At 30.1% G+C, this 22,171-nt stretch overlaps 1 protein-coding gene and 1 pseudogene across 6 annotated transcripts in view; one reads left to right on the forward strand and one right to left on the reverse strand.

Moving 5' to 3' along the window:
• The window catches only part of LOC145247540 (monocarboxylate transporter 12-like), a 259,753-nt gene that overhangs the window by 189,190 nt on the left and 48,392 nt on the right, over positions 1-22,171 (forward strand). For 5 of the 6 annotated variants that reach the window (XM_080109375.1, XM_080109380.1, XM_080109379.1 and 2 more), the window contains exon 2: positions 18,731-19,012. In XM_080109375.1, coding sequence (XP_079965501.1) covers positions 18,760-19,012 — 253 coding nt within the window. In that variant the 5' untranslated portion in view covers positions 18,731-18,759. Of the gene's footprint in view, positions 1-5,120; positions 5,934-18,730; positions 19,013-22,171 lie in introns of those variants that run through there. The other variant, XM_080109376.1, reaches the window with a different exon arrangement.
• Positions 14,666-14,783, reverse strand: LOC145247717 (5S ribosomal RNA; annotated as a pseudogene).

Raw genomic sequence — 22,171 nt, forward strand, 5'->3', positions numbered from 1 at the left:
ATAAATTACGACTTTAAAAACAGTATTATATAAAACACAAACAATAAATTACGACTTTAAAAACAGTATTATATAAAACACAAACAATAAATTACGACTTTAAAAACAGTATTATATAAAACACAAACAATAAATTACGACTTTAAAAACAGTATTATATAAAACACAAATAATAAATTACGACTTTAAAAACAGTATTATATAAAACACAAACAATAAATTACGACTTTAAAAACAGTATTATATAAAACACAAACAATAAATTACGACTTTAAAAACAGTATTATATAAAACACAAACAATAAATTACGACTTTAAAAACAGTATTATATAAAACACAAACAATAAATTACGACTTTAAAAACAGTATTATATAAAACACAAACAATAAATTACGACTTTAAAAACAGTATTATATAAAACACAAACAATAAATTACGACTTTAAAAACAGTATTATATAAAACACAAACAATAAATTACGACTTTAAAAACAGTATTATATAAAACACAAATAATAAATTACGACTTTAAAAACAGTATTATATAAAACACAAACAATAAATTACGACTTTAAAAACATTATTGCATAAAACACAAGCAATACATTACGACTTTAAAAACAGTATTATATAAAACACAAACAATAAATTACGACTTTAAAAACAGTATTATATAAAACACAAACAATAAATTACGACTTTAAAAACATTATTACATAAAACACAAATAATAAATTACGACTTTAAAAACAGTATTACATAAAACACAAACAATAAATTACGACTTTAAAAACAGTATTAGAGACAGACATATGGCGTCTCTTCGGTGGAAAAGAGCTTGCAGGAAAGAGAAAGGGCATCACTTACTAGGTTTCAAAGGAGGTTTTGTACTTTATAAAGGCAAGATAGGGTGCGCCGAGCAGTTCCCGTCCATATGAGGTAACAATACTCCATTTTAGGGCGAACTGGCTCTTATACAGATAGAGGATTGCATCGGCAGTGAGATACCTACTGGAGCAGTAGAGTGATTCAACCATTTTCCCAGCGATCTTGGCAACAGAGTACTTGATAAAATTCAGTTGTAAAAAGTTACACTAATTTTGACGTTTACACTAATTTTGACGTTTACACTAATTTTAATGTTTACACTAATTTTGACGTTTACACTAATTTTGATGTTTACACTAATTTTGATGTTTACTCTAATTTTAATGTTTACACTAATTTTGACGTTTACACTAATTTTAATGTTTACACTAATTTTGACGTTTACACTAATTTTGATGTTTACACTAATTTTGATGTTTACACTAATTTTAATGTTTACACTATTTTTGACGTTTACACTAATTTTGATGTTTACACTAATTTTGATGTTTACACTAATTTTAATGTTTACACTAATTTTGACGTTTACACTAATTTTGATGTTTACACTAATTTTGATGTTTACACTAATTTTAATGTTTACACTAATTTTGACGTTTACACTAATTTTGATGTTTACACTAATTTTGATGTTTACACTAATTTTAATGTTTACACTAATTTTGATGGTTACACTAATTTTGATGTTTACACTAATTTTGACGTTTACACTAATTTTGATGTTTACACTAATTTTGACGTTTACACTAATTTTGATGTTTACTCAGCGCAGGCGGCACTAAAAAAATCTACCCCTGACTGAGAGAACGATAACATGTTACTCTGTGGATTAAATAAAGGGTTTTGTTCGAAATTCCGTGGAGATTCCCGAGTTAGACAAAAAGATTCCCGAATTCGACAAGATACACCTGAAGAAGATCAGAGACTACATCGGCCGAAACAGTGTAAAAATAACACTTAAAATGAGAACAGGTGTCCGGAGAATCCAAATAATACGAATAATTAATCCTCATCTCCAAAATTCAGAAACGTACGCAATTATATTGTCAAAATTATATAAAAGTCACTTTGTATGGGTGTGTGCGAGAGTTCCTTTCTCATAGTTTCCGAAACGGCTAAGCCCGTCTTTTGCAAATTTCACACAAAGGTAATTTATATGTCTGGCAGTGTTCTTAGATATGTTTTGTACAGAAATTAATCCGATAAGTATCGAAAATCGGGAAAATCCGATCTTAAAAATAATCTTTCTTCTCTTGTAGATTAAAAAAAAAGAAGAATTTTTACAGGGGAATATTTTACGTTACACCGATATAACCTTGGCCGGTGTAACGTAAAATATTCCCCTGTAAAAATTCTGCTTTTTTTTACCTATAAGAGAAGAAAGAATATCTTTAAGGTCGTCAAGCCCAAATATCAGCTGACGTAATATTGTAAACAAACACAGACGGAATTTTATGAACGACATTATCATTATTATTTTTTAAAATTTTTTGCAAATTAGTCCACCGGGCAAATTATTCGTCGTAATATATAATATTCAATTGAGGATTGATTCTATAATAATACATACGCTATCTGCATAAAATATCGTGTTTAAGCCTCTTGTACGACCGGGCAACGCCGGGCGTCCAGGTAGTTTGCAATAACATGGTACAGCAATAATCAATGCAAATTGGCTAGTGAGAAGTAAAGTTTGATTTGTCAATTTAAATCTTCTTTAGATTCTACTTTTAGTCATGCCGGCTGTGCTTTCAAAGATCAGGTTGAATAATCACAACGAAACAGATGTTGTTATTGAGTTTAATGTTTTTTTTTTTTTTTTTTTTTTTTTACTGAAAGCAGAAAGAGTCGATGTTAGAGTAGTGTAAACGCACTTTTGCTCTTCCCTGGCTGAATTGTTCACAGGCGTCTCGACAATCCGAATTCGAAATAATTCAAAGAAACAAACAAAATATTGAGGTTAAGTTTTTAAAAAAATTATAGAAAAGGCGATCCAAATATTAAATGTAGATTGAACTTTACTTCTACCTATACGTTCTAAGATGAAGTACAGTTCCTTCCTCGCCCTCTTTCTTTATCTATCTATCTACATATACTAGCAGTTCAGACCGGCTTTCCTCGGGCCCTATGTACTCTTCATAACTTTATGTGCATATGTATATATTAAAAAGCGTGCATATGTACCGTATAATGCCTTTCTATATAATAATGTTCCATAACTACCAGAGAGAAAAGTTGATAGAACCAGCAGAGGTCAATTTTTTTTTAATTTGACCCCAATTATCACCCCTTAGCATTTATTGTTTTAGGCTCAAACCAAATTATAAAGTTAAACCCATGTCCAAGTAACCTATATCTAAAATTTCAAGTGTTTAGACCCAAAATTGGCGGAAGAGTTTGGTAGAGTTTTCAAAGGCCAAAATCGTTGGACTTTCACCCTTTAACAGCAAAATTTCTGGCCGAACTCCGATTAAAAAGATTTTCCCAATTTTCAATACCCGTATGTACAAATTTCGAATCTGTAGACCGAAAATTAACAGAGTTATTTGGTGGGGAAATGTACACACACAGACAGACACACACACAGACAGACAGACATTTTCACTTTTATAGATATCTAGATATATTAATTAATTGTCCCATCGATTTCGACGTATGAACTTCCGTCACAACAATTAAGTTGCTCGGAAACCCACACAGATTATTTGTTTATAGTGGTGAAGGCTTTGTGTAGAACCAACCACACTTTTTGGTATTACTGCTAACCTCCATCGGTGCAGATAACTACCACAGGACGGAGTATAAAGTAGACCGCATGTTTTTACATCAGAGTTACCTTCTCCTAGACGCATGTTTTAACAAAGACTGGGGGTGCATCTCTCCCATTGAATTAATGCGCTTCCAGATACCAACCTGGAAATTTCTATGACTCGGCGCCAAAAACGTTTAGCTTACGATTTACTTTTTCTCTTTGACGTTAATGACTGTACTATGAAAACATGTTTACTGCAAAGCTAAAAATTAAAACATGAACCAATAGCTATTACGTCACGCATGCATATTCGTAATGCCGTCGTTTGACCTTCACCCGCCTAATTTCATTTTTTTTTTTTTTTAATTTTTCACTTTTACACTTATTTTCCCCAGTTTAAACCCAAACATAAAGTTTCGCATAGATTCGAATACCCTATATATGAAGTTTCATTCTGTAGACCAAAAACTGACGGAGGAGTTTTGCAGGCAAAAATTTTTAAACAAATATATATACGCATACATAAATATATATAGAAAGAGGTTTGCGTTTACTAAAACCTTTTACGGAAATATTACACAAGTATAAATCATGTAGAATATTTGCATGAATATAATTGCTCGTAATACTTAACTAAAGATGATCTTCCGACAAGGAAATCGAAAAAACTAATAGGGAATTAATTAAAATGGATGTTTAAAAGAATATGCAAATTAGCTAGATCTTTTGCAGATGAATGCGATTCCACAACCCATGTATAACAAAGTTGTATTTTCTTTTTTTAAATAAATAGAAAAGAGGCTGGCCCCTTTTCTTTCTTAGTTCAGGGTTCTCAAAATTTTTTAATAAAAGACAAAATTAGAAAGTAATTAGATGACCCCCGTCTCCCATCCCCCCCCCCTACTGGCCTTGTGCCCAAATGTCTTGGAACCCAAATGAGGCTCTGGTAGAAGATAGTACGAGAGCTGGGGCCAAGCACTAAATAAATTGCCTATTTTTTTTCTTGGTCTTCAGGCCAAGATCAAAGTGTAGTATCTGTCTGATGCTACACTTAAGTTAATTTGTCATTGGTCAATGAAGGAGTAACCTTCTATACTGAGACAATTATTATTTTTGGTCCCAATCAGAGTGCCCCTTTTGTCTTTCTTTGGGGGGGGGGAAAAATAAAATTGTGTCACATTTATTTACTTTCGTGGGGAAGCAAATAAATACCAATAGAAAAGAGGGTTTATATGAATATCAATACAAAAATATATTGTATGTATATATATATATATATATATATATATATATAGAGAGAGAGAGAGAGAGAGAGAGAGAGAGAGAGAGAGAAAGAGAGAGTGGGAGAGAGAGAGAGAGGGAGAGAGAGAGGGAGAGAGAGATAGAGGGAAGGAGAGAGGGAGGGAGAGAAAGAAACAGAGAGAGAGAGAGGGAGAGAGAAACAGAGAGAGAGAGAGAGAGGGAGAGAGAGACATAAATAGATAGGTAGATGGAAGAAAGAGTGGAGGAAAGGGGTTAGAAATTTTTGGTTAGATTGATATATACGAAGATACAATAAAGAAAGAGAGGGGGAGGTGAAAATAAAGGGGAGAGATCGAGAAGTGGTTAGGCAGACGGAGAGATATTTGTGAACAAGCAGATGTGGACGAATAAACGTATGTTAACAGTGCAAGATAATGGAACTCAAAGAAAGAAAGAAAGAAAGAAAGAAAGAAAGAAAAGAAAGAAAAAGTATGGAAAATAAAATAAAAAAAAGATAATTGGGTCATTGATATATCATGATTAATATCAGCTTTATTATGCTAATATGTCAAGATCAAAGTTCACTTTTGGACTGGAATTTGATTATGGATGATTTTTCCTTTTGTTCTCATTCAGATCAAATCCATTTTAATTGCCTCGGTGTTCGCGATCGGTCAGCTTCACAAAATACCCGGAAAGATGGATTGATTCTTTGGCTAAAAAATAATCCCTCAAAGAAATGTCTCTTTTAAATAATCTCTTTTTGGTTTTGATATAACACCAAAAAAAAAAAAAAAAGAAAAAAAAAGAAAAAAAAGTTGAGTGAATGAAGGTGGTTTCATTTCAAAAGTGAAATGTTGAAATAAGATGTTAATATTGTTTGGAATTTTATTTTCCTCCACAAGAGAACGGAATATGTTATCAAATTTTGACAAATATTTTTAAAAATCAACGGCTTTCGTAATTGGCTTCTCACTTATTTATCGACAAATCAAAAAGAAAAGAAAAACGGATACAAGTCACCTGGAGGAGGAATTTACTTCCAATCAGGTAACATCTTTTCAAAGATATTATATATATATATATATTTTATTTTTTGAAGGTGGGGATCCTTTGAGATGAGTAATTTGTTTATTTATTTATTTATTTGCGGACATTTTCCTTATCTTCATAGTTATTGTTGTTGTTGTTGTTGTTGCTGCTGTTGCTGTTTCATCACATTCCGGCTAACTATTCCTCTAGCTATCTTAAGGTGGTTAACTTGGGCGCAGTGAATAAAGGCGTCGGATCTCCACGGTTCCAAGTGAGTATTGCCTAAGGATTGCGGATTCAATCCTACCCAAAGCAGGCCAGAGGATTAGTTGGCCAAAATCTGGCGAGACAACAACTATGGAAGGCAGTAATTGCTGATACAGTTAAGAGACTCAGCATTCCTATCCCGTCGCGGTTAACCACCTGAAGAAGGCGAAAAGAATAGTTGGTCGAAACGTCGTGAAACAACAACTATATAGATGAGGATAATAGTCCACAAATAAATAAATAAATTTCCAATATGTTTTAGTTATTAAAAACATATTCTTCTAAAATCTATGCGCTTGTGAGACAAAAGGGATACTATTTCTTAAGGTAATTATTTAAATATTATATATATATATATATATATATATATATATATATATATATATATATATATATATATATAATGAGATAAAAATTAGTACATTATCATTTGTATTTATATTAGTTTGCCATAATGGAGGCTAGAGTCATATGCTGTTTGCCTTTGTCAGATTAGAAACTGACGATACTGATGTTGTTCGGATCTTCTGCAATACATTTACGCTCTTGTTTATTTATTTTTTTTTTAAATTTTCTTTATAATCGAATACTCTGATGAGCTTCTCTCCAATTCGCGGTTAACGTTTGCCAAGCAGTTTGTTCCTTGCTAATAGTGTCAGAGATAGCTTCGTGGCCGAGTTCGAATCTCCCGACCGGGGTAATCGTGAGTCCCAGCACTGACGATTCACGAAAGGATGAAAACACTAGTGTCTTTAGGTATTAAAGCAAATGCTTAAATGAAAAAAATGCCGCCTAATACACATAATATATATATATATATATATATATATATATATATATATATATATATATATATATATATATATATATATATATATATATATATATATATATATATATAGGGTATATAAATTCCTTAGATACTCTATGTCTACATTACAGTATCTATCTTTTATCTATATAAAAGCCAAGTACGTCCGAGCATGGAATACTGTTGCCATATCTGGGCAGGAGCTGCTAAAAACAGCCTATCCTGCCTTGACAGAGTACAAAACAGACTTCGTGGCTTAGTGGGGGATGCCCTTTTCTCTACCCTGCAACCTCTCTCCCACAGAAGAGACGTTGCGAGCCTATCCTTGTTTTATCGTTATTTCCATGGCTGGTGCTCGTCTGAACTCCAATCTCTGGTCCCCCCCTCGCCAATCTTTCATGAAAAACACCCGTCTAGCTGAATCCACTGTGAAAAATTTCCCCCACTCTATATCTGTGCCTAAATCAAAACGCGGATTCCATGAACAAAGCTTCTTTCTTAGAACTGCACGCCTGTGGAACTCTGTTCCGTCTGCCTGCTTCCTACCGGACTACAACTTGGATGTCTTCAAGTCCAATGTTAACAAATTCCTAATGAGCCGCCCCCTTAAGTAAACACTTAATCAAATCTCCACACTAACGTAATGTACTTGCAATAACCCTTATCCCTGAGTGGCTTCCGGGCCTTGATAAATGGCGATTACTGTGTAAAAAAAAAAAAAAGAAAAAACAGTAGCTCTGATGTATCAACTACTTTTACCCTTGAGCTGATTTATATCTGAAGTATTTTGAAAGCGTAGTCACTATACCTATGATTTTATTGGCTTGCTATTTATCTGTCCATTTAGTTATATATATATAATATATAGATATTAAACCGCATCGTTTCCCATTTATTCTTATTTCTAAATACAGATTCAAATCCGCACGCATATTGGGTCTTATTTACATACAACCAAATCTTATTTTTCACACTTGACGGAACCTCCTGATATTGACTCCCTGATATTTTCATTGCAAACTTTGCTTTCGTATAAGTTGTATCGCTTGAAGATGTCTCTAGTTACTGGTAACTAGCTGACCGAAATATGTTCATGACTGTGTTGCAACATATTACTGCTACTTATGTTATTCTCATAGCATTTTTATGTTAGTAATCATTTCGCAGAATAGATCTTGTAATCTTATTAAATTTACCTATATATATAATTAATATTTCATTTTTTTTATTTTAATTTTTATTTATTAGTATAAATATTAGTATAAATATTTTTATAAATATTTTTATAAATATTAGTGTAAATATTAGTATAAATATTTTTATAAATATTAGTATAAATATTAGTATAAATATTTTTATAAATATTAGTATAAATATTTTTATAAATATTAGTATAAATATTAGTATAAATATTAGTATAAATATTAGTATAAATAGCAATCGAATTGTTCTACATTTTGAAGCTAGTGTTGCGTGGTTGTGAAATACACTTATACATGATATTTTGATTTATGCAGATTTTGTATTTTTTAATATAGAGCTCTATTGATTAGTACATTATACCATATATATATATATATATATATATATATATATATATATATATATATATATATATATATATAAACTACTTAATTTACTCACATAAAATTAATATACGAAAGTATAGATTTATATGTAAACATTAAGTATTTACTTCAAAAGTGCTAAATACGTAGTTAGAGCTAGTTAGTAATTTATAATATATATATATATATATATATATATATATATATATATATATATAGTAAGTTATAAAAATATATATGGCAATATATATATATATGCGTAGATATATATATATATGCGTAGATATATATATATATATGCGTAGATATATATATATATATATATATATATATATATATATATATATATATATGCGTAGATCATCGTATAACGATTTGATCACTGTCTGTCTGACGTAATGAACATTTAAATTAAAATGTTTAAAATTCAACACGGTTAATGGTAGCCGAATGGATACGGCCTCCGCTAATCGAGCCAGAGATGTCTCGTGTCGCGGGGTTCGAATCGTTCGACTGGTAGTAATCGTGACACCCTGCACTGAAGAATCCCGAAAGGATGAAACACTAGTGTCTGTAGGTATTTAATTATTATGGTAAAAAAATAATTATATATATATATATATATATATATATATATATATATATATATATATATATATATATAGTAGTTATTTCAAAATTAAAAAAAAATGACTTGGGTGCCATTAGATAGAATCGAAACCCAAACATTTAGTGCTTAAGCCTTAGTTGTTATTGCTTGGTCTGAATCCATACGCATTTAAAAATAATGTTGTTTAACCTATAAATGTATATTTGCGGATGCATACAGAAGCTCTTTAAGCTAAATTACGCCTACTTACAACTTTTTTTCTTCAATTTTTTTAGCAGCTATTTTTACTGTTTTGAAATCGAATTGAATTTGTTCCACATCACTAAATCCCCTATATATCAAATTCTAAGTCGGTAGACTAAAACTTGAGAGTAGTTTGGTAGAGACCATCTATCAGGGAAGTGGTATTTTAAACTTGAGAGGCATGTATTTTACAGCTGTCCTGTCTTTAAATCTCCGAAACGGCTACATGGTAGGAAGCTGAAGATCCACGTTTTATATTTTAAAAAAATTTAGTCAACGTTTTTCTTTCTTTTTTTAAAAGCCTTATATAGTTAAATTCTCTTTTATAATTGTAGACTATTGAGCAGTCGGCTTATGTAAGTGCTAAGTATTTTTATATTTGATAATTTTAGTTAAGGTTTTCTCCTTTTGGTCTTTTTCGTCCTTATATAGTTGAATTATCTATTGTAATTGTAAACTTTTTAGAAGTCGGGTTATGTAGGTGCTAAATCTGTTTCGTGGTTAGATTTTAAATTCTGAAAAAAAAAAACATATAGAGACATATATTCGATTTAAGAATTTATTGTTTTGATATGAGCCATTGTTGAAAATCCATGGATTAAGGAAATTAATATAACCCCTTCTATATATTCCTTTTGTCAAACAATAAATTCTTAAATCGAATATATGTCTCTATATGTTGTTTTTTTAACCACGAAACTTATATATTGCTCTATTCTTAAATATTGAGCTTTTCCTTTTTGGCTAGGATCTCCTTGAAAGTATTAATTCAAGTAATATCTATCAGGATTTTTCATCTGAATTCTATCAGTGTCTTATCTCGCTTATATATATATATATATATATATATATATATATATATATATATAACTATTTCATTTATTCACATAAATTTACTATACGAAAGCATAGATGTATGCGTAAACTTTAAGTATTTACTTCAAAAGTGCTCAATACGTAGGTAGAGCTAGTTAGTAATTTATAAAATATATATGGCGATTAAGCTACACTGAATATTCTGCGTTTCATCCAACTCTGACGAATCCTATAGTTGGATGAAACGCAGAATATTCAGTGTAGCTTAATCGCCATATATATTTTATAAATTTATATATATATATATATATATATATATATATATATATATATATATATATATATATATATATATATATATTATTGTATTTTCACCCCAAACAAGGCAAAGTGTCACTTTAATATAGGGGTCTACTATCTGGGACATAATTTGCAGGGATACTATGTAGGGAGTTGAGCAGCAAGATGTCTGTTTCCATTACACTTGAACTTCTGCATGTCAGTACAGTCAGGGAAGCAGGGACCGGGAAGTGAATTCTAAAGTCTATCAGACTTAGGGAAGAAACTGTTAGAGTAGAAATCTTTCTGGCAACTGGTGATCTCTACTGTGTAAGGGTGGGATTTTGCTGCTTGTCGAGTTTGTCCGGGGTATTTACGTCGAGGGGGTACAAGGGCTTGTAGTTCGTCGGATCACCTACAATTAAAATATTTGCAAAACAGACAGTGGAATGCAACATTTCGTCGATGGGACAATGTTTGAAACCTAGCACACAGAGCGGGGCCTATTAGGTTGTCGACTCTCTTGAGGTATTTTGTCTGTGTGTATGGACTCCGAAACGGCTGGACCTATTTAAAAAAAATATATATATTCATTGTGTATTATTTTTAATAATTATCCACGTATACTTTGTTCTTTCTTTATATACATCTTTATTTTTTATTTTTATTTTTAATATTTCTTGATACATATATTCTTCATTTCTAATCTATATATTCCTAAAGCAGTTTTTATTTATAATTTATATTTTCTATAATGCTGGCCATTCTCCACTTCTGATGAGAAGCATTTAGCTACGAAATACCATAGCATAAAGGGGGTTTCTCTTCATTTTATCCTTTTCTTGATTGATTTAATAATAACATAATAAGGATGTATGTAACTTTTATTGCCCGTCTTTTATTCAATATAATTTAATATACTTGAATATATATATATATATATATATATATATATATATATATATATATATATATATATATAATGAGTGAATGACAAAAGTCTATATTCCAAAGTTCATGATGTTGACCATCTTACAATTTTATTCCTTTAATTCAGTTGACATTTGCAATTCTTGACAGTATCTATTTCGTAGCACAAAATCAATCAATTAATTATTATATCAATCAGTGAATCTATTTTGCCCTTAACTCGTCAGAAGAAATAGCAACAATCAATCCATCAAAATGAAATAAAATGCGTTTTGACATGATTAAAATCCGAAAATTGGAAGAGAAGCTGTAAATACCTTATAATATGTTTACATTACGCTATAATTCCAAATGGCGTAATGTAAAAATTCTAAATGGCATAATGTAAAAATTCAAAATGGCGTAATGTAAAAATTCAAAATGGCGTAATGTAAAAATTCAAAATGGCGTAATGTAAAAAGTCTAAATGGCGTAATGTAAAAATTCAAAATGGCGTAATGTAAAGTATACATTTTCGAAACTCAATGGCTTAAGTTGGAAATGCCATTTTCTTTGGTTTACTATGCGTAAGTTTGAAATAGCATTTTCGGTAATCTATCGTGTTTAATAATGAAATAAAATTTCTTTTCTGTGTCAAAGTTGTTTGAATAGCGTTTTCGTTAGTCTGTCATGTTTAAGTATTAAACAGAATTTGTATGTTTTAAATACCATTTTCGTTTATTTATTTATTTATTTATTTATTTTTGTCAAGTTAAATGTTCAATACCATTTTTATTTGTCAGGTTTAAGTTTGAAATGACATTTTTGTTTGTTTGTCGGATTCAAATAGAATTTTAGTCGGTCTGTCAGATGTACGTTCGTTTATTTGTCTATTATATTTATGTTTCCTGCAACAAAGTATCGCATATAATTTTAAAATAACATTTTCGTTTGTTTGTCGGGTTTAAGTTTTGAATATTATTTCCGTTTGGATTTCACATTTGAGTTTGAAACAACATCTTTGTAAGAATATGAACAGATTGAATAAACACGTCTTAAAAATGTATGTTCTTCTTTATTAAAATCCATTAAATATAATGTATGTTCTTGTTTATTAAAACCCATTAAATATAACTATGTTCTTGTTAAATAATACTTATTAAATATAAAGTGTGTTTTGTCAAATAATACCCATTAAATATCACGTATGTTCTTGTTAATAAAATCCCATTAAATATAATGTATGTTCTTGTTAAATAATATCTATTAAATATAACGTATGTTCTTGTTAAATAATACCCATTAAATATAACGTATTTGTTGTTGAATAATACCCATTAAATATAACGTATATTCTTGTTAATTAAACCCCATTAAATATAACGTATATTCTTGTTAATTAAAACCTATTAAATATAACGTATGTTCTTGTTAAATAATACCCATTAAATATAACGTATGTTCATGTTAATTAATGTATGTTCTTGCTTATTAATACCTATTAAATATAACTGAATAATCGTTTATAAAGTATCTTTACATTAAGGCAGTTTCTAAACTTTTTCAACAATTACAATCACAAAATATTGCCTGAAAGATCGAGAAATAAATGTTTATTATAAAAGCAAAATATTCGTATTATTTAATCAAATATCTTTAAATGGAAGAATTGCTTTTATTTTTTATTTTTTATTATTTTGGTTCGCTAACATTAGGTAGATTTTAAAAAAATAATAATTTGATTTAAATCGATTTCATGATTTTGATATTTAATCCGGTTCAATATGTTGCTATCGTTTGCAATAAATACAGGAAATATGATGGGTTTTCACTCGTATATTCAAATCTAATACCACGGCTATCTACGTACACCGGGAGGTTTTCATATAAGGCACATATTTTTCTAGCGCCGTAATTATTTTATATCTCAATCTATCTTTAATCAGTTAAAGTTTCAATATCATATATATATATATATATATATATATATATATATATATATATATATATATATATATATATAAATGATATTGAAACTTTAACTATATATATATATATATATCAGCTCTATATGTATAAATGAAACAGCTTTTTGATTGGCTAACCCATTCCAGCTTAACATAATTAAAGATTAACTTCGTTGTATTTAACGTTGTATAATTAAAGATTAACTTCGTTGTATTCATCGAACACATGCTCCTGTTTATTGCGATTTGTTTCCAAATTAAACGGGTTCACGCAATACTTTAATTCTTTTTCTAATCACTGAATTTTTATCTTAAAATTCGTGTTTCGTTTTAATCTTTTTTTTTTTTTTACACAGAGTTTTGATGGGATAATCAAAAAAAAAATTCTTCGACATTTGAGCAGTGCTGGTGATATTCTGTCGATATTACAGTTTACCAGAATAAACGATTAACAGAATTAGTCTTATCGAACACTGTTTTCCTCTATCCATTCCAATTTGTCGTTCATTGTTTGTTTCTGGTCATTTAAAAATACCTTTCACATGACAAGAGCTCACTTAGTAAGCAAAAAGATTTCGAACGCTGATTTTTTTAGAAGCAGACATTATTGTTCCGTTTATGTACATTACTGTTTATAACTCAAAGTGTAGTATCTGTTCTGATGCTACACTTAAGCTAATTTGTCCTTGGTTAATGGAAGGGGAACCCCTCTATACTGAGAAAATTATTATTTTAGGTCCCTACCAGAGTGCCGCTTTTGCTCTCGTTTTTGGGAGGGAGTGGCTGGTTTTCCCTACATCAAACACGACCTTGTGTCACATTTTGCTTTTATGGGGAAGCACAAAAATATCGATACTAATGAAAAGGGGAAAGAGGGGGAAGATGCCGAGTGATAAGGAATCGATTACATGACTACGTGCATATTCATTTTCAAATTATTTTTTTTTTTCTTGTTTCGATATCGACGACTCGGTCAGTTGAATGTTAGACTGAAAACTCTTGGAAACATCGCCCGTTATTATCAGTGAGTGATCTCTGATTATGAGTTGTGTGAGAACTTTTTACTACTACTACTACTACTACTACTACTACTGTCGATCGATGCCTCCGTTCAGTCTCAAGAGACAATGGATACCCTTTGTAAGGGTAGCTACGCATGTAACTGTGAGGCAAGGGTTGCGCAATATCCAACCACACCTCTCCTGACTCGGCACTGCTTGGGTCCAGTGACAAGGAGAGGCCAACAGTTGGCTGAAAACAATGCAGACATAAGCAGAGAACACATACGGCACCTGGAATTCCCAAATGGTCACCGATTTTAGTACTGACCAGGCTCAACGTTGCTTAACTTCGGTGATCTGATGGGAACTAGTGTGTCAACGTGATTATGCCGTATATACTACTACTACTACTACTACTACTACTACTAATAATAATAATAATAATAATAATAATAATAATTAGTGGTAGTAGTAGTAGTAGTATAAATTTATTTTGGTATCTTTTCTCTCTCTCTCTTCCTCTCTCTCTCTCTCTCTCTCTCTCTCTCTCTCTCTCGGGCGCACAGAAGATCATTTATCTTTAATTGTAACGAACGGAGCAATGTGATTGCTACACTTTTAAGCTAATTTGTTTCGTTTTTGTACATATTCATTTTCAAATTAAAAATCCCAGATACTGGGATGACTTTCACGGGAGAATATCAGTGTTTGTACTTTCTCTTACTGAAGAAAGTGAGTTAGCGTGATGCAATCAGGGAGACTGATTTTGCGAAACAAAAACAATTTTTTTGTCTACATATAAATGGAATGATAATCTCGTAAGCATCAAAATCATTTCTATAATCTACTGAAACACAAAGAAAATTTAAATCGATAAATTAGTCGTACTTCGCCCCCCCCCTCCCGCGGGCATTCTCTTCTCCTTGGTTTAAGATAAAACTTCCTTTATACGAAGAATTTAACATTCTAGAGTTTGGCTCCTAAGTCAACACCACGACCTAGTGAACTAATGTTTCTAAAACAAGACATTGCAGAAACATATATGTACATATGTAGCCAATAATGTTTTTATAAATAAACATACAAAAAACATACTTCGTTTATTCATCGAGCATTTTTTGATAAACATATTGATAAACATTATTTCAATGTTTATCAATATGTTTATCAATATGTTTATCAATATGTTTATCAAAAAGTCCTCGTTGAATGAACCAAGCGTATTTGTAGTTATATTTCGTGAAGTCCTCACTTTACGATATTTCAAGGCCCTGTCGGTGGGGCATTAGAATACACCGACTGCCCCCCTGCATATGTGGATAATATTACACATAAATAACAAGACTCGGTTAGTCTGAGTGTGTGTTAACCAGAAGTCACCGAAGGCCGAGCCGAGAGCAGATATGTTCTCCAGCAGCCAAGACTCTCTTACCTGACAACCATTATGCAAATATACTGTAAATATACTTTTCCTAATATACTTTTGGCCCTGTCGGTGGGGCATTAGAATACACCGACTGCCCCCCTGCATATGTGGATAATATTACACATAAATAACAAGACTCGGTTAGTCTGAGTGTGTGTTAACCAGAAGTCACCGAAGGCCGAGCCGAGAGCAGATATGTTCTCCAGCAGCCAAGACTCTCTTACCTGACAACCATTATGCAAATATACTGTAAATATACTTTTCCTAATATACTTTTGGCCCTGTCGGTGGGGCATTAGAATATGCCAACTGCCCCCCTGCAGAGGGTAAAAGTCCCTCAATGGGGGTCCTGGATATGACCTTAAACTATATCCAATGGTGAGGCCCCAGCTTGTGGGCTTTGGGGAGTGTGGAGCCACCCTTTAATTACCATTGCTCCCAGGTCCACTCTGACCCAGAGTGGTAGTACCTGTTAGGGTTCCAACTATGGGTTAAATAGAAACCGACTTGAAAACAACAAATATATTCTATTAAAAAAAAATTTTCTTCAAGATCTTTGGATTCGGCATTAAATAAGCCGAAAAGGGTTGATATGTCGTAAAACAAAAACAACCAACCAACCAACCAACGGTATTTCAATGTTTTTTTTTCTTTAGTGATGTCTTTGGTTCGTTTCCTTTTGAAAAAGAGATATATTATTGAAATATTAAGCTCTCTACCATCCAGGTTAGATTAAATTAATATTTATTGATTTGTATTGTGATAAGAGTTTGTGTTAATTTACACACAGATTCGAAAAAGTTGTTAAAAATCAAAAATATAACAAATAAATGTTATCAAAGGAAAGATAAGTCACTCTTCAACCTATCTGGAGAGGTTTTTAGTGGTTTTATTCACTTTAAAACGTGTAATCGGTTCGAAAATCATACAGTGTTTATCGATATATTTGAAAAAGACAAATGGCGGCGAGCTCCTACTTAAATGCGGTAAGTTTTGGAAAATGAGTTCAAACAAAATAATTATACAAACCCACCGAATATATGTCCACCTATGTCACGATAACATATATCTATCGATCTATCTCGATATATATATATATATATATATATATATATATATGTATATGTATATATATATATGTATATGTATATATATAGTAGTAAGTCATATATATATATATTTTATAACTTACTACTATATATATATATACATACATATACACATATATATATATAATTATTTTTTACTATAATAATTATTATATATATATATATATATATATATATATATATATATATATATAACCGTATCAATAAATTAGAATTATTTTTCTAATTATTTGAACAATACGGTACGAGAAATTAATCAGATCAATTAAGAAATATAAGTTGACAGATAAAATACTATTTAGGTCTGATGACAAGAATTCAATAACATTCTTTTATAATATTTACAAATGTGTGATATTACGGGTTTTTATATTAGTCATTTTTTAATTACCTTCTATGCATACAGTTTAAAAGAATCGGTCCAGCCGTTTCGGTTCCATAGGAAACGAACTCATACAAACATAGATAAAGTTCCTTTTATATAGTAGGTGACATTACAATTGATACACGACAATATTTATAGATTGATAATAATAGTAAGACGCCACAGAGTAATATTAGAATAAACACGCATAAATGTAGAAATAAAATTATAAAAAATAGGAAAGAATAAATAATGAAAAAAAAAAATAGAAATTTCTATAGAAATAGCGAACAACTGTGTTCACAAGATAAAATTTACTCTAGGATAGCGATACAAAATAGTTTTAAAACTAAAAAAAAAACAATAGAAAATAAGCAAATAAATGAATTAAATAAACATGAATATACATAAACGATCACAAATATATGTATGTATAATGCATAGATAAGCGTCCGAAGCGTGCTTAGTTATACAAGCAAGTAAAAAGTAAAGTCTTCTATTTTTTAATTCAAAATGTTGAAGAGCTACGAAGACAGGAGTGGTACCATTAAAACTAACGAAATTTTGTGCTCCAGAATTTATTTTTCTACATAGTCAGCACTATTCGCATTGAACTTTTGGCAGAAATTTAATGATGTGTGCCGGCTTCTGACGCAGATCTATGACAGAGGTTGTTTTCTTAGAGTCTAACAATGAACTTTACAATTCCGTCTGATCCAATCGGAAGAATAAAAAAATAAGAATTGTTACGTTTGAAACGCATTTCATCTTGTACTTATTTGCATTTTTTAATTTTTATTTATTTATTTTATTTATCTATTTTTATTTATTTTTATTTATTTATTTTTTAAATTTTTATTTTTATTTATTTATTTATTTTTATTAATTAATTTATTTATTTTTATTTATTTATTTTATTTATCTATTTTTATGTATTTATTTTTATTTATTTTTATTTATTCATCTATTTTTATATATTTATTTATTTTTATCTATTTATTTTTGTTTATTTATTTGTTTGTTTTTGTTTATTTATTTATTTATTTTTATTTGTTTTTTTTTCATTTATTTATCTATCTATATTTTTAATTTATTTTTATTCATGTTTATTTATTTATTTTTGTTTATTTATTTATTTTTGTTTATTTATTTATTTTTAACTTTTATTTATTTATTTATTTATTTTTTACTTTTATTTATTTATTTATTTTCATTTATTTATTTTTACTTTTATTTATTTATTTTTGTTTATTTATTTATTTTTATTTATGTTTATTTATTTATTTTTATTCATTTATTTATTTTTTATTTTTATTTATTTAGTTATTTTCATTTATTTATTAATTTTTATTTATTTATATTTATTTATGTTTATTTATTTTTATTTTTTATTTTTATTTTTATTTATTTATTCATTCATTTATTTTTGTTTATTTTCGTTCTAGGCCTTTGTGAAAACAAAAAGAAAAAGAAAATGGCGAAAGATTCCGAACATGAGGAAAAGAAACTGGCCAACAATCTGACAGATGAAGAGAACAAAATGAGCATCCCGGATGGCGGATGGGGATGGATGGTAGTCTTCGGGTCGTTTATGATACACGTCATCGCTGATGGCATCACCTACTCCCTAGGGATTTTTTACTCGGAGTGGGTCCAATACTTTAGAAGCAGCAAAGGTACCACAGCTTGGGTAGGGTCATTAGTACCAGCGACGACGTACCTTGTGGGTAAGTTGAAATATTTCTTTTCAGTTAAATGTGCCATCAATAAGTTTTCGGACGTTTTTCATATCAGCGCTTTTATTGATACTACACGCATGAAATTCTAGACCCTTTTGAAGTAATCTCTTCCGGCTGCAATGCACTTGTTTTACCGTTCCAGCAACTTCTGGGGGGTATATGGAAGTCCTGTTGTGAAAGCATGTCAATGACCCTCGTCACAACCTCCTCAATTGTCTCATAACAAAAGTCTTAAAGGTTATCTTGAACTTAGGGATTAATCAAAAGTCATAGGGATCAATGTTTGGACAATAAGGAGAGTGAGGAACTGTCTTGATGCCCATTTTGGTCAAATAGTCCATGACAAGAATGGGGCACCCTTGGGACAAACAGTGCACAAATCTTCCGCACCTTCAATTCATCGCAAATAATTACGTTAACAGTTCCCACACTGACATCAAACTGTGCACTTATTGTCTCTATAGACACACAACAGTTCTTATCCATGAAATTCATTATTTGGCCAATCAAGTGACTTCATTGCTCCTCCCACACCCCTAATCAACCCTCACAGACTCCCTGCTTTTCTTGAATCTCTCATGCTACTCAAAAACTGATGCTTGATTCATACAAGATGGTCCAAAAGCAGTCTGAAGCATTCCATACGTTTCTGTGGCATTTTCTCCAAGTTTAAAATAGAATTTTATTGCATATCTTTCTTTTAAAGTTCTCTCGCGTCCAGATTGCTTTTTTTTTAATCCACCAGCTGTGACACTCAGGCTTTAGTAGGGTGTAATCCAATTCCTGATGTAGCTGTTCGTTTGAACTGAAATCATAAAAATTGGTCAGTCATCTCATAAAATGAATAGCAATAAAATACTAATTTTTAAAAGGTCTACAACAATTTTAAATGCCTGTACAAAATAAATGCCTGAAAACTTATTGAAGGTACGTATTATATTGCCAGCCATTAAATGTATCAGCAGCTGTTTTTTTTTTAATGTTTAATGGGCCATCTTTATTGTTTATTATAAGGATTTTATTCATTAAGGGTGACGTCTAAAATTTCTTACACTTTGACTAATCAGTCGCCGCTGGAATCATTTAGACAAAATTACACCAAAATACCTTAATATGTCATGTAGATATGTCCGTTTTATAGCGCTGCACAACTTCTAATCTTTTAGCAGGGATTATTAATTCCTATAATTTATCATATATATATATATATTTATATATATATATATATATATATATATTTATATATATATATATATTTATATATATATTTATATATATAGATATATATATATATATTTATATATATAGATATATATATATATTTATATATATATATATTTATATATATATATTTATATATATATATATTTATATATATATATATATTTATATATATATATATTTATATATATATATTTATATATATATATATTTATATATATATATAAATATATATATATATTTTTATATATATGTATATATTTTTATATATATATATATATTTTTATATATATATATATATATTTATATATATATTTATATTTATATATATATATATTTATATATATATATTTATATATATATATTTATATATATATATATATTTATATATATATATTTATATATATATATTTATATATATATATATATTTATATATATATATATTTATATATATATTTATATATATATATATATATATATTTATATATATATATAAAGTTAAAGTGTCTGTCTGTGTGTGACTGTGTGTGTGTGTCTGTGTACATTTCCCTACGCAATAACTCTGTCAATTTTTAGTCTACAGACTCGAAATTTGATATACAGGGTACTGAGATTTGGGAAAATCGATGTGATCGGTTTTTGGCCAGATATTTGGCTGTTAAGGGGTCAAAGTTAAACGATTTGACCTTTGAAAACTTTACCAAACTCCTCCGACAATTTTGGGTCTATGCACTTGAACTTTTAGATATAAGTTCCTTGGACATGGATCTAACTTACACCTCCATACACCCGGGCAACGCCGGGCACCCATGCTAGTATATCTATAAAAATGAGAGTGTCTGTCTGTATGTGAATGTGTCTGTGTACATTTCCCTACACAATAACTCTGTCAATTTTTAGTCTACAGACTCGAAATTTTATATACAGGGTACTGAGATTTGGGAGAATCTATGTGATCAGTTTTCGGCCAGAAATTTGGCTGTTAAGGGGTCAAAGTTCAACGATTTTACCTTTGAGAACTATACCAAACTCCTCCGACAATTTTGGGTCTAAACACTTGAAATTTTAGATATATGTTCCTTGGATATGGATCCAACTTAATAACTTGATTTGAGCCACTAAAAAATAAATTTTAAGGGGTCCTAATAGGAGTTAAATTTTAAAAAATTGACCTTTTTTTTTTTTTTTTTTTGCTCAGCATACGTCTAAACACCCGGGCAACGCCGGGCACCCATGCTAGTATATATATAAAAGTGAACGTGTGTATGTGTGTGTGTATGTGTGTGTGTGTGTGTGTATGTGAGGGGGTGCATTTCCCTACGTAATTACTATGTCAATTTTTAGTCTACAGACTCGAAATTTGATATACAGGGTACTGAGTTTTGGGAAAATCGATGTGATCGGTTTTTGACCAGAAATTCGGCGATTAAGGGTTCAAAGTTCAACGATTTGACTTTTGAGAACTATACCAAACTCCTCCGACAATTTTGGGTCTAAACACTTGAAATTTTAGATATAGGTTCCTTGGACATGGATCTAACTTAATAACTTGATTTGAGTCCAAAACAATAAATTTTAAGGGGTCACAATAGGGGTCAAAGTTTTAAAAAATTGACCGCTTTTTTTTTTTTTTTGCTCAACATACACCTCCAAATACTTGGGCAACGCCGGGCACTCATGCTAATATATATATAAAAGTGAACGTGTCTGTCTGTGTGTGTGTGTCTGTGTACATTTCCATACGCAATAACTATGTCAATTTTAAGTCTACAGACTCGAAATTTGATATACAGGGTACTGAGATTTGGCTTTTGAGAACTCTACTAAACTCTTCCGACAATTTTGGGTCTAAACACTTGAAATTTTAAATATAGGTTCCTTGGGTATGGATCTGATTTAATAAGTTTATTTAAGCCCAAAACAAT

Source organism: Euprymna scolopes, chromosome 25, assembly GCF_053919585.1.
Source record: "Euprymna scolopes isolate OS-2025 chromosome 25, ASM5391958v1, whole genome shotgun sequence".
NCBI lineage: Eukaryota > Metazoa > Mollusca > Cephalopoda > Sepiida > Sepiolidae > Euprymna > Euprymna scolopes.